We start from the raw sequence: 11,037 nt of genomic DNA, 5'->3' as shown, positions 1-11,037 counted from the left end.
GGATGTGCGGGGGATATGGTCGCTAGTTTATTCAGGAGGTGAGGCCTCATTTAACACAGTAAATTCATCAGGCTTAAGCCATGTTTCAGTCAGGCCAATCACATCAAGATTATGATCAGTGATTAGTTCATTGACTATAACTGCCTTGGAAGTGAAGGATCTAATATTAAGTATCCCTATTTTGAGATGTGAGAACACAATCTCTTTCAATAATGACAGGAATGAAGGAGGTCTTTATTCCAGTGAGATTGCTAAGGCAAACACCGCCATGTTTCGTTTTCCCCAACCTAAATGGAAGAAGTTTGGAACCTCTTCCTAGAAGACTCTTCCTAGAGCTGGCTGCCCGGCCAAACTGAGCAATCGGGGGAGAAGGGCCTTTGTCAGGGAGGTAACCAAGAACCCGATGTTCAATCTGACAGAGCTCCAGAGTTCCTCTGTGGAGATGGGAGAACCTTCCAGAAGGACAACCATCTCTGCTGCTCTTCACCAATCAGGCCTTTATGGTAGAGTGGCCAGAGGGAAGCCACTCCTTAGTAAAAGCACATGACCGCCCGCTTGATGTTTGCCAAAAGTCACCTAAAGGACTCTCAGATCATGAGAAACAAGATTCTCTGGTCTGATGAAACCAAGATTGAACTCTTTGGCCTGAATGCCAAGCGTAACGTCTGGAGGAAACCTGGCACCATCCATACGGTGAAGCATGGTGGTGGCAGCATCATGCTGTGGGGATGTTTTTCAACGGCAGGGACTGGGAGACTAGTCAGGATCGAGGGAAAGATGAACAGAGCAAAGTACAGAGAGATCCTTGATGAAAACCTGCTCCAGAGCGCTCAGGACCTCAGACTGGGGTGAAGGTTCACCTTCCAACAGGACAACAACCCTAAGTACACAGCCAAGACAACGCAGGAGTGGCTTCGGGACAAGTCTCTGAATGTCCTTGAGTGGCCCAGCCAGAGCCTGGACTTGAACCCGATCTAACATCTCTGGAGAGACCTGCATTCCTCAAAGCAAGTGGCATGGTGTTAGTAAAGATAGAAAAAAGTAAGGGGCCTAGACAGCTACCCTGAGCAATTCCTGATTCTACCTGGATTAAGTTGGAGGCTTCCATTAAAGAACACCCTCTGTGTTCTGTTAGACAGGTAACTTTTTATCCACAATATAGCAGGGGGTGTAAAGCCAAAACACATATGTTTTTCCAGCAGCAGACTTTGAGAGGGGGATGGTTTAATTTTTCAAACAATCAGTTTAAATATCAGATCGTAGGGTTGGCTACAGGCTATAAGGTCCTTGCCCAGATAACAAATTAAACATGAAATCAACCATGATTGAAATTCTGCGTGCACAACTTGCTTTCATGTGATCTTGGCCCGGGCCAGTCATTTTCTCATTCGGGACAGTAGTTCTCACCTGGTCCTGTGTGCGACTGGCAAGTAAGTAAAATGATTGATAACACCACCCACCGATCCACTGTTAGAAGAGCTCTGTTGTTGCTGCAGCTAGAGTTGCTGTTTCCTGAGCATAGCTGACCTTTGCACTGCTAGGATGCTGGGGTTGGACTTCCAAAACTAGAATGAAGATAGGGCAGAGTTATCCATAAGTAAAAGTACAGTTCACCTGTGGACAGTACACAGTTCTTGGTCAACAGCCCCATTTTGTATTTCTGATTAAGGGCATATGTATCAATCGTCTCAGAGTAGGAGTACTGATTTAGGATACAGTTTATATTTTAGATCCCAATGAGTAAGATTACATGGCCAGGAAAGACCTGATAATCGATCAGCACTCCAACTCTAAGATGCTTAAATGTCCAATCTTTACTCTCTCACTTCAGCTTGGCTGTATCACGTTGTGCAAACCGCAGTGAATACATCTCAAAATCACATTTCATGTACGCTAGGGGTTTCAGTTGAATGTCGATGTTCCCACCTTGGCCCCGTCGATCTTGGCTTTGCTTTCCGGTTTGTTCTTCTCCTTGGATTTCCCAGAGTCGGATTCAGACTGGCTGCCAGAATCTGAGCTGCTTCCTGAGCTACTGCCTGAATTGTTACTACTGCTGCTGCTGGAACTGGAACCTGAGCCCGAACCGGAGCCTGACCCAGGCCCGGACTCAACGTCTGAGTTACTGCAAGCAAACACACACATTTCTTAGACTTACATTAACACAATAACCTATGCTTGAAGTGGACTGAAATAGGTGTCGTACTAAATTTTGGGTGCCGGTACTGTTTACATTTGGGCAACGTTTTTAAGTGCACATTCTATAAGAGGTGCCAGTATATTCTTCATTTCTCCAGACCCATCCCTCAGCTTTTACCAAAACAGGGGCGGGGAAGAGGGCTTATTGTTTCAAATGCTGATTGCCGCTGAAAGCTAGAGCCAGGCAACAGTTTGTGAGGGACATGGACTCATTTTCAAAGTGACTAAGAAATACACCCTAATGAGTGAGACATAAGGTAATACAGTAAAACGTATCAAGTTCTTATATGTAGCAACTTTGTTTTCTACAACAGCAACATTGTTACATTGGACTTTAGAATTGCTTAATTATGGAGTTATTACACAAGTGGAATAAGGAAGTCACTATTCCTTATGTGCAATAGTTAACTCCCAACTCATTGCTATGCAATTAAAATGAAATTACCCAAGTACTATGTAACATGCTAATAAAATATGCTCTTAAAGTAATTACACAGGAACTCATTTTAATGTCACAGAATTCTAACAGTAACTGTTAAAATATGTCTGTTAAGGGTCTAAGGCAGTGGTCACCAACCGGTCGATCTCCAAGCCATTCCAAATCGATCACCAAACATTTCTGTAAAAACACCAAAGATAAAGGCTTGCGTTACATTTTTTTTTTTGTATTCGTTTCGCACTGTTGATGGCAGGTGCACTTGAATCAGCAGCTCTAGTGCCGGGAAGGGAGTGTTCCCATTTTGAACGATTTTACCCGGCAAGCCCAGAGGCCAAATCAAGTGAAAAATGTGGAAAAAGTCAAGGTGTCTGAATACTTTCCGAAAGCACTGTATATACAAAAGTATGTGAACACCCCTTCAAATTAGTAGATTCTGCTCTTTTAGCCACACCCGTTGCTGACAAGTGTATAAAATTGCATTGCTGTGTGCTCAATCTCCATAGACAAACATTGGCAGTAGAATGGCCTTACGTCATAGGATGCCACCTTTCCAACAAGTCAGATTGTCAAATTTCTACCCTGGTGGAGCTGCCCGATCAACTGTAAGTGCTGTTATTGTGAAGTGGAAACATCTAGGAGCAACAACGGCTCAGCCGCTAAGTGGTAGGCCACACAAGCTTACAGAACGGGACCGCCGAGTGCTGAAGCGCGTAGCGTGTAAAAATCTGTCCTTGTTTGCAACACTCACTACCGAGTTCCAAACTGCCTCCGGAAGCAACGTCAGCACAATAACTGTTAATCGGAAGCTTCATAAAATGGGTTTCCATGGCCAAGCAGCCGCACACAAGCCTAAGATCACCCTGCGCAATGCTCGCTGCCATTGGACTCTGGAGCAGTGGAACCACTGGATGAATCACACTTCACCATCTCGCAGTCTGTGACAGACAAATCTGGGTTTGGAGGATGCCAGGAACATGCTACCTTCCCCAATGCATGATGCCAACTGTAAAGTTTGGTGGATGAGGAATAATGGTCTGGGGCTGTTTATCATAGTTCGGGCTAGGCCCCTTAGTTCAAGTGAAGGGAAATCTTAACCCTACAGTATACGAAGACATTCTAGACGATTCTGTGCTTCCAACTTTGTGGCAACAGTTCGGGGAAGGCCCTTTCCTGTTTCAGTATGACAATGCCCCCATGCACAAAGAGAAATGTCCATACAGAAATGTTTTGTCAAGATCGGTGTGGAAGAACTTGACTGGCCGGCACAGAGTCCTGACCTCAACCCCATCGGGATGAATTGGAACGGCCAAATGCGAAGCAGGTCTAATCGCCCAACATTAGTGCCCGACCTCACTTATGCTCGTGGCTGAATGGAAGCAAGTCCCTGCAGCAACGTTCCAACATCTAGTAGAAAGCCAGCCCAGAAGAGTGGAGGCTGTTATTGCAGCAAAGGGTGGACCAACTCCATATTAATCCCCATGTGTTACGTTCCACAGTTTCTGTGTTGTTGTGGGTTTGTATGTATGTGTGTGTATTTCAGGAAATGGCTTCCTGGATTCCCCCAAGCAGCTGGTTGGTCGGCCCCATTGCAGATAAGAGCTGACCCCACCCTCTCGTCAAGGGATACAGCTGTCTGCAATGACATACTCCTTCTCCAGCTGTATAAAAGCCAGTGTTCCTTTGCTCAGAGGGGGAGCTTATTGGTATGTCCTGTATTGGTTGTTGCTCAGAGAGAGCGGCTGTGAGTTCCTGTGCTGGTTGTTGTGCAGACAGTTTTTGTAGTATTTTGTAAATGGTCCTGCTGAGTTATGTCTTTGTCACAAGGACTGTGTTTTGATTATTGAAATTGTTCATGTTACGTTATTATTACTCTGTTTTTGTTCCCAGGGGGGAAGGCACCTTGAGAGTGCTTAGGCAAGAGGCCTGCGGGCATACATATACCTGCAGTATGTACTCTGTCTATGCACCCCAGGTAAGACCTGAGCGGACCATCCCCTGTATTTTGGTTAGGCACCAGGTGGTGCTAGTAAGGTAGAGGGGGCTTTAACTTTTACTTTCTTTGCTTTGGTTCCGTCCAGCCCCCTTTCCCCAAATTACCGTGTGAAGGATTAAATTCCCTGTTAATGGTAAAATTCTCTGCCTGTCATCCTTACCTGCACCTGCAATCCCATACCTCTTTCACTCCATGGGGACTTGAGTGTAGCAGGGTGTTGTGATCCCCCCCCTCCAAGAGGCGTATGTAACATAATGGGTGTAGAGGTGTGGTTGTGAGTTTGGGTGACTTGTTTAGTTTGCATGTGTTAAGTAGGCTGCTGTGTACAAAATGGCTGCCTCGGCAGTCTCCCAGTTTATTGACGCGCCCTCTGTTGATCCGTTGGAAGGGTTGTGTAAAGTAGGCCTTTGTGCTATAGCTGACCATTATGGACTCTTTATCCCTGAGAAAGCCCTAAAGGCTGAGCTGTTGGTGCTAGTCAGGGAGGGTTTGGTGAGAACACATTTTCTTGTTGAAGGAGGAGAGGGAGGCTTCAGGGGGGTAGAAGAAGGGGTTGCTTGTACCCCCTTTACATTTCCCCGATTCGAGCATATTTTCTGCTTCAGGTCGTTCAGATGGGACCGCTAGGCTAAAGGTGAGGCTGGCCTGTTTGGAAATGGCACAACTGGAGCTAGACGCTGGCGCCAGTGCGATTCCACAACCTGCCCGTCATCAAGCCCACTTCGATGTGAGTAAAAAATATTGCTTTAGTCCCTCCATTCCGGGAGTCGGAAGTTGATTCCCATTTCTCTGCGTTTGAACTTGTGGCCGCTGCGCTGCATTGGCCACTCGAGGTTTGGCCGTCCGTTACGACGTAAAGTGTGTGGTAGTAGCTGCTCTCTTCCTGGAAGACGGTTTACAGTATATAGTTAAAACAACCGTGTTGGGCTTATGAGTTGGTGCCTGAAGCTTATAGGCAACGCTTCAGTAACCACAAAACTCCCTCTCACCGTACGTTGAGTTTGCAAGGAATGAGATTATGGAATGAGATGTTCGACGAGCAGGTGTCTACATACTTTTGGTGATGTAGTGAATGAACATAAAAAAACTGGACATTTTGAACTGATTTGACAAATTAACAATCATGGTCTTGATTTGGACTCGCATTTTTCTGGTCTCGACCCCTTGTCTACCTACGTTCTTGGTCTTGACTCAGTCTCTCAAAGTAGCCACCCGTTGCCTTGACAGCTTTGCACACGCGGCATTCTCTCAGCCAACTTCATGAGGTAGTCACGTGGAATGCATTTCAACAGTTGTGCCTTGTTAAATTAAGGCAAAGGGTGGCTACTTTGAGAAATCTCAAATATGAAATATTTAGATTTGTTTTAACACTTTTTTTTTATTACATAGTTTGTGTTCACTATTCTACAATGTAGAAAATAGTCAAAATAAAGAAACCCTTGAATGAGTAGGTGCCTGAACTTTTGACTGATATTGTATTTACTTTTTCTTCAGATGGTAAGATTTACATACAAATAGGCCCTTTTAAAACCCATCAAAAACCTTACTATAACTAGCCCTGACTGCACCAAGCAGACAACGCTGCAAAATTAACAATAGGTAACATTCCAAAACATTTTCACTTAACTACACACTTGAATCTATAATTTATAACTGCATGATAACTTTTTACTGAGGAAAATTAAAGGTGATTGATACGGCGAAAGACATTTCTAAATGTTCCATTCATCCTTATGGAACGACCCCTGACCTCTGAAATATAAATACTTAGTAGTAGAGACATGTGCTTTGAATATGTCAACTTGGAACTTGTCCCAGAATGGTGTTTTTAAAGTAGCTTAATCCTCTTTCCAAGCATAAGACATGTTAAGAAATTCTACTAATTACTGGTTCAAAAAACCATACCACTGTGCAAAGTCAACTAAGCACTGCAGCCCAAGGCTTTGACCTACACTCTTCCCCTTTGCATGGTATTATCACTAAGTACAGTGTGAATGCAAAAGGATTTGGCTGTGGACTTACGGACTCAAATAGTCCTTTAAAAATGTCATTTCATGCAATAAATCACCTGAGATGAACCATAACTGCATTAAGCGAACAAGGCCACAAATAGGTTACATCCTGAAACCTTTTCACTAAGCAACTATACACTTGTATTTATAACTTAAGAGCATCAGACACTTTTACTGTGGAGTTAAGCTTATTTAAATGGCCTTTTAAAATATTCCACTCATCCATATGGAACAACCCCCTGACCTGTGTAAAATATGGACACTTAGTAGAAACATGCTTTGGATATGTCAAGTGGGAACTGGGGCCTGTTGCACAAAAGTAGAATTAAGACATCCGGGATAAATGACTCAGCTGAGCTCAATGAAGCCAAAACATGTGCGTCCAGGCTTAATTGGTTGCACAAAGACCAAGCCAGGATGAGCAGACACGGATTCATTAAGCCAGGTGAAACCAATCCTGGATAGGTGCGCGCTCACGGCTCACTCAAATAGACCCCGCCACAGATCACAGATTAACTGATTTACCATGGCAACTAGAGCCGCGTACTTTTCCCCGTCGGAAGCACAAATCCTCATGGAGGCATACGAGGAGGTAAAAGATATAATTAAGAAGAAAGGCAACACCGCCACAGTGATAAAGCAAAGAGAAAAAGCGTGGCAAAGTATTGCAGACCGCCTGAATGCGTAAGTAGTGCACAATTACACACTCACCGCTCCGCTGAAACATCACAATTACAATTCAAATATTTAATTCACATCTCCAAAAATGCAGTTGTACTGTAATTATGAAACGGTTAAATTTTTAATTGAAATGCACTGCAGATATGAGTGAAATTGTGTAAAGTAACTCCATCACACTGTATAAAGCTATGATAAATTTTTTGATATTTTTACTGAAAACAAGACAAAAATACCAAGTAATTTTTTGCAGTGTGACTCCATTAAATGTGTGTGTGTGTGTGTGTGTGTGTGTGTGTGTGTGTAGATTAAACATGAACGGGCCAAAACGGACATGGCAGCAGGTCAAAATCAAATACAAGAACATTCTGCAGAATGGTATGGTCCCTGACTAATATTTAACAAAGCACAAGCATATATTGTACCCAGAAGGTGCCTGCTCACACATTGTCTGTACTGTTTTAGCAGTGAAAAAGAATACCCACAGACAAGGCACGGGTGGTGGGTCACCAAAGGCTGACCTTACCCCAGCAGAGGACATGGCCTTGGAGCTAAATAAAGGCAGGCCCGTCTTAGAGGGGATCCCTGGGGGGAAAGAGACGAGCATAGGTTCCTCCCAAGATGCCACCCGCTTCATTCAAGGTATGTCCTTCCATCTCTACATGGGATACAACCACATTCATATTGAATCAATTTGGACTGTCTGACTTTGGTTTACCTATTGCCTTGCAGTGTCTGGCAGCACTGTGTTCCTGTTAGAGCCACCAGCACAAGCACCAGACGATGCTGATCCAGTGAGTACTCCATCAAAGGCATACTGTAGGCCTGGCATGTCTTGTCTACTAGCTTCAATATGAATCCGATTAAATGTGATAGGGTGAAGGCCCCAGTGCAGCAGCAACAGCACATGATGGAGACGATGATGAGGAGGAGACCATCTCTCTGGATTCCAGAAGGCATGAGGTATCATGTTAAGACTGTGAAAGTACTATTTACTCTACAATGGTGAGGAGTCCTCATCAAAATCAAAAAATCTAATTTCTTTTACAGGACCCAGATGCTATACAGTGGGAAAACCAGCCTGGCAACATAGTGCGTATTAATAAAAGGACACCACATCCTGCCAAATTCCAGCTGCGCTAATTGTATTGTGTTCACAGAGCTCACAAGCTATCAGAAAGTTGTATGGCAACCACCTCCGGCGCCAAATAGAACTGGCAGACATAGACATTCAGTACAAGAAGAAAAAGATGGAAAATCTTGCACTGGAGTCCGAAATAAAAAAGAGGACAATTAGGAAACTGGACCTTGAAATAAAAAAACTTGAGAGGGAGGTGAGATATGCCTTCAATGTACACTGTATGCTAACTGTAACACAAATGTATTAATCATTATTTTTCTTTCCTCCCCCAGCTCCAAGAAGATGACACAGCTCAAAATAAAAATTAGGTATATTCTCGTAAAGTCAAGTGAGCCATGACATATGAGCTCTTATTGTGAGCACACAGGACGGTGGCAGCTTTCTAAGTTTTTTTTTTTTTCCCAGCAATCAGTACAACCAAGTCATCGTTATAAGGCATCGCCCTCTTTTGCCCACCCCCCCAGCACCAGGTGTGGCCACTAGCCTATATGAAGGGCCAAAATTGTGTGTTCCTTTCTGCTCTGACAATGGCATGCCCATTCGTGCGAGATGTGGTGGATGAAGAAGCACTTGTGCTGAGGAGAGCCTTCAGGCGAGAAAGGGTCTTCAGGGACCGGTTGGACCCACTGGCCTTCCCTGATGACCATCTATATGAAAGATACAGGTTTTCTGCAGATGGCATCAGGTATCTATGCAGACTACTGGGTCCCAGGATTAAGCACCGCACTGCACGGAGCCATGCACTGAGTGTGGAGCAAATGGTTTGTGTGGCCTTGCGCTTTTTTGCTAGTGGAGCCTTCCTGTACTCAGTGGGGGATGCAGAACAGCTGAACAAGGCCACAATTTGCCGCACAATAAGGAGTGTGTGTCTGGCTATCAAAGCATTAGCAGATGTCTTCATCTCCTTCCCTGGCCACAGAAGACTCTGTGACATCAAAGATGAGTTCTATAGGATTGCAGGTAAGAGGATCTACAAATTACAGGACAACTGTTAACACATAGTAGGATACTCATTACTTTGTGTGACAGGTTTCCCCAATGTCATTGGTGCAGTGGACTGCACACACATAAGGATAAAAGCCCCCTCAGGTGCCCATGAGGCCGATTTTGTGAATAGGAAATCCTTTCACAGCATTAATGTTCAGGTGAACATAACTTTTTGATATTGTCCATTGACGAACACTCTGCATTGCCAGTGATGTGCATTGATTGGTGTAATATTCCTCATCTTATGATTTCAGATGGTCTGCAATGCTGACTGTGTGATCAGCAATGTTGTGGCAAAATGGCCTGGCTCAGTCCATGACTCCAGAATCTTTCGGGCCTCTGAAATCTATCAGTGCCTATCACAAGGTAAGCCACACAACCCCTATTTATAACCATCATGGCTGTGTCAAGAATATCACTGTGTTTATGAGGTAGTAATGATGAGATTTTGTGTTGACAGGTGAATTCTCTGGTGTGTTGCTGGGAGACAGGGGGTATGGCTGCCAGCCTTTTCTCCTGACACCTTTCACAGACCCCCAGGAAGCACAGCAGGCCTACAACCATGCCCATGCCAGGACCAGGGCCAGAGTTGAAATGACCTTTGGCCTCCTGAAGGCACGCTTTCACTGCCTTCACAAATTAAGGGTCAGCCCTGTTAGGGCATGTGATATTACTGTGGCTTGTGCTGTCCTCCACAATGTGGCCTGCCTGAGGAAGGAGAGGGCCCCCAGAGTGCCACCAGCCATGGACTGGGACAATCCGGCAATCTTCCCTGATGACGACAGTGGTCGGCTGCTGAGGGACCAATATGTGTTGAATTATTTTAGTTAGTATGTGTGCTTTCAATTTTGGTTAAATATGTCCTGCGGTGGCAGAGGAATTTGGGTATTTTTGGGTTCGTTTTTTGACGAATTTGGCCTCTTATGATGTTTGTGCGGTATACTGTGTGTAATACAAGGCTGCAGGGAGGCTACTGCATCCATTCATTTGTCTGTTCAGTTGATGTGTATGGATTTGTCCTGCATTTATTTTAGTGTGCAGACATGCAGGGTGTGTTATATATAGACCTTTGAATGTGTATGTATCATTTTGTATAATATGCTTGGATTCTGTGCTTTCCATCTTGTAGAGTCACTGTGACTTCAGTTTCGAAAGGAGCTGATGGTTTACCTGCTTTGTTTTGTCCTTATTCAATAAAGGAACATAATGTTACACATTGTGTTTTTATATTCATATGGAATGTGTATTTGTTTATATGACAGAGTACTAGGGCCACACTGAAGAAAAAGGATAAAGTCATAAATTTATGAGGCTGGTTCTTTCTGCAGAAAAGCTACATATTGTTTTTACAGTTTTGATACTTATGACAATGTGATACTTAATATTCTGGCACATCAGCATGTCTTTGTTTATGAAACCATACTGAAGTACAATTTCACGAAATGCCCCACATCTGTCATTTTAACAACTGTCCTCCTTTAAAACAACTGGTTACAATATTATGACTTGTGTTTTTTTCCCCTCTGTGGCCCTAATATTCTATCATTTTATATATAGCCTTATAGTCTATGGGAAACTGTAAATTATCTAA

At 43.9% G+C, this 11,037-nt stretch overlaps 1 protein-coding gene across 3 annotated transcripts; it reads left to right on the top strand.

Moving 5' to 3' along the window:
• The first annotated feature begins 6,917 nt into the window (after positions 1 to 6,917).
• LOC139552015 (putative nuclease HARBI1) lies at positions 6,918 to 10,681 on the top strand. 3 transcript variants are annotated; one of them, XR_011670367.1, is made up of 10 exons: positions 6,919 to 7,696; positions 7,784 to 7,960; positions 8,051 to 8,112; positions 8,195 to 8,281; positions 8,369 to 8,410; positions 8,479 to 8,652; positions 8,732 to 8,767; positions 8,865 to 9,419; positions 9,701 to 9,812; positions 9,907 to 10,681. XR_011670367.1 is itself a non-coding variant. In XM_071363351.1 (9 exons), the coding sequence occupies exons 7-9, from the start codon at positions 9,351 to 9,353 to the stop codon at positions 10,275 to 10,277; spliced, it is 552 nt and encodes a 183-aa protein (XP_071219452.1). In that variant the 5' UTR covers positions 6,919 to 7,960; positions 8,051 to 8,112; positions 8,195 to 8,281; positions 8,369 to 8,410; positions 8,479 to 8,652; positions 8,732 to 8,767; positions 8,865 to 9,350; the 3' UTR covers positions 10,278 to 10,681. The 3 variants fall into 3 exon arrangements, 1 of the variants encoding a protein (XP_071219452.1); XR_011670366.1 differs by having other exon boundaries at positions 6,918 to 7,960; positions 8,865 to 9,604; XM_071363351.1 differs by having other exon boundaries at positions 6,919 to 7,960.
• The last annotated feature ends 356 nt before the right edge of the window (positions 10,682 to 11,037 follow it).

The sequence above is a fragment of the Salvelinus alpinus genome, chromosome 24 (assembly GCF_045679555.1).
Source record: "Salvelinus alpinus chromosome 24, SLU_Salpinus.1, whole genome shotgun sequence".
NCBI classification, from domain to species: domain Eukaryota; kingdom Metazoa; phylum Chordata; class Actinopteri; order Salmoniformes; family Salmonidae; genus Salvelinus; species Salvelinus alpinus.
Note: the sequence above shows the minus strand (reverse complement) of the source record. Positions and strands in the feature narration are given on the sequence as shown.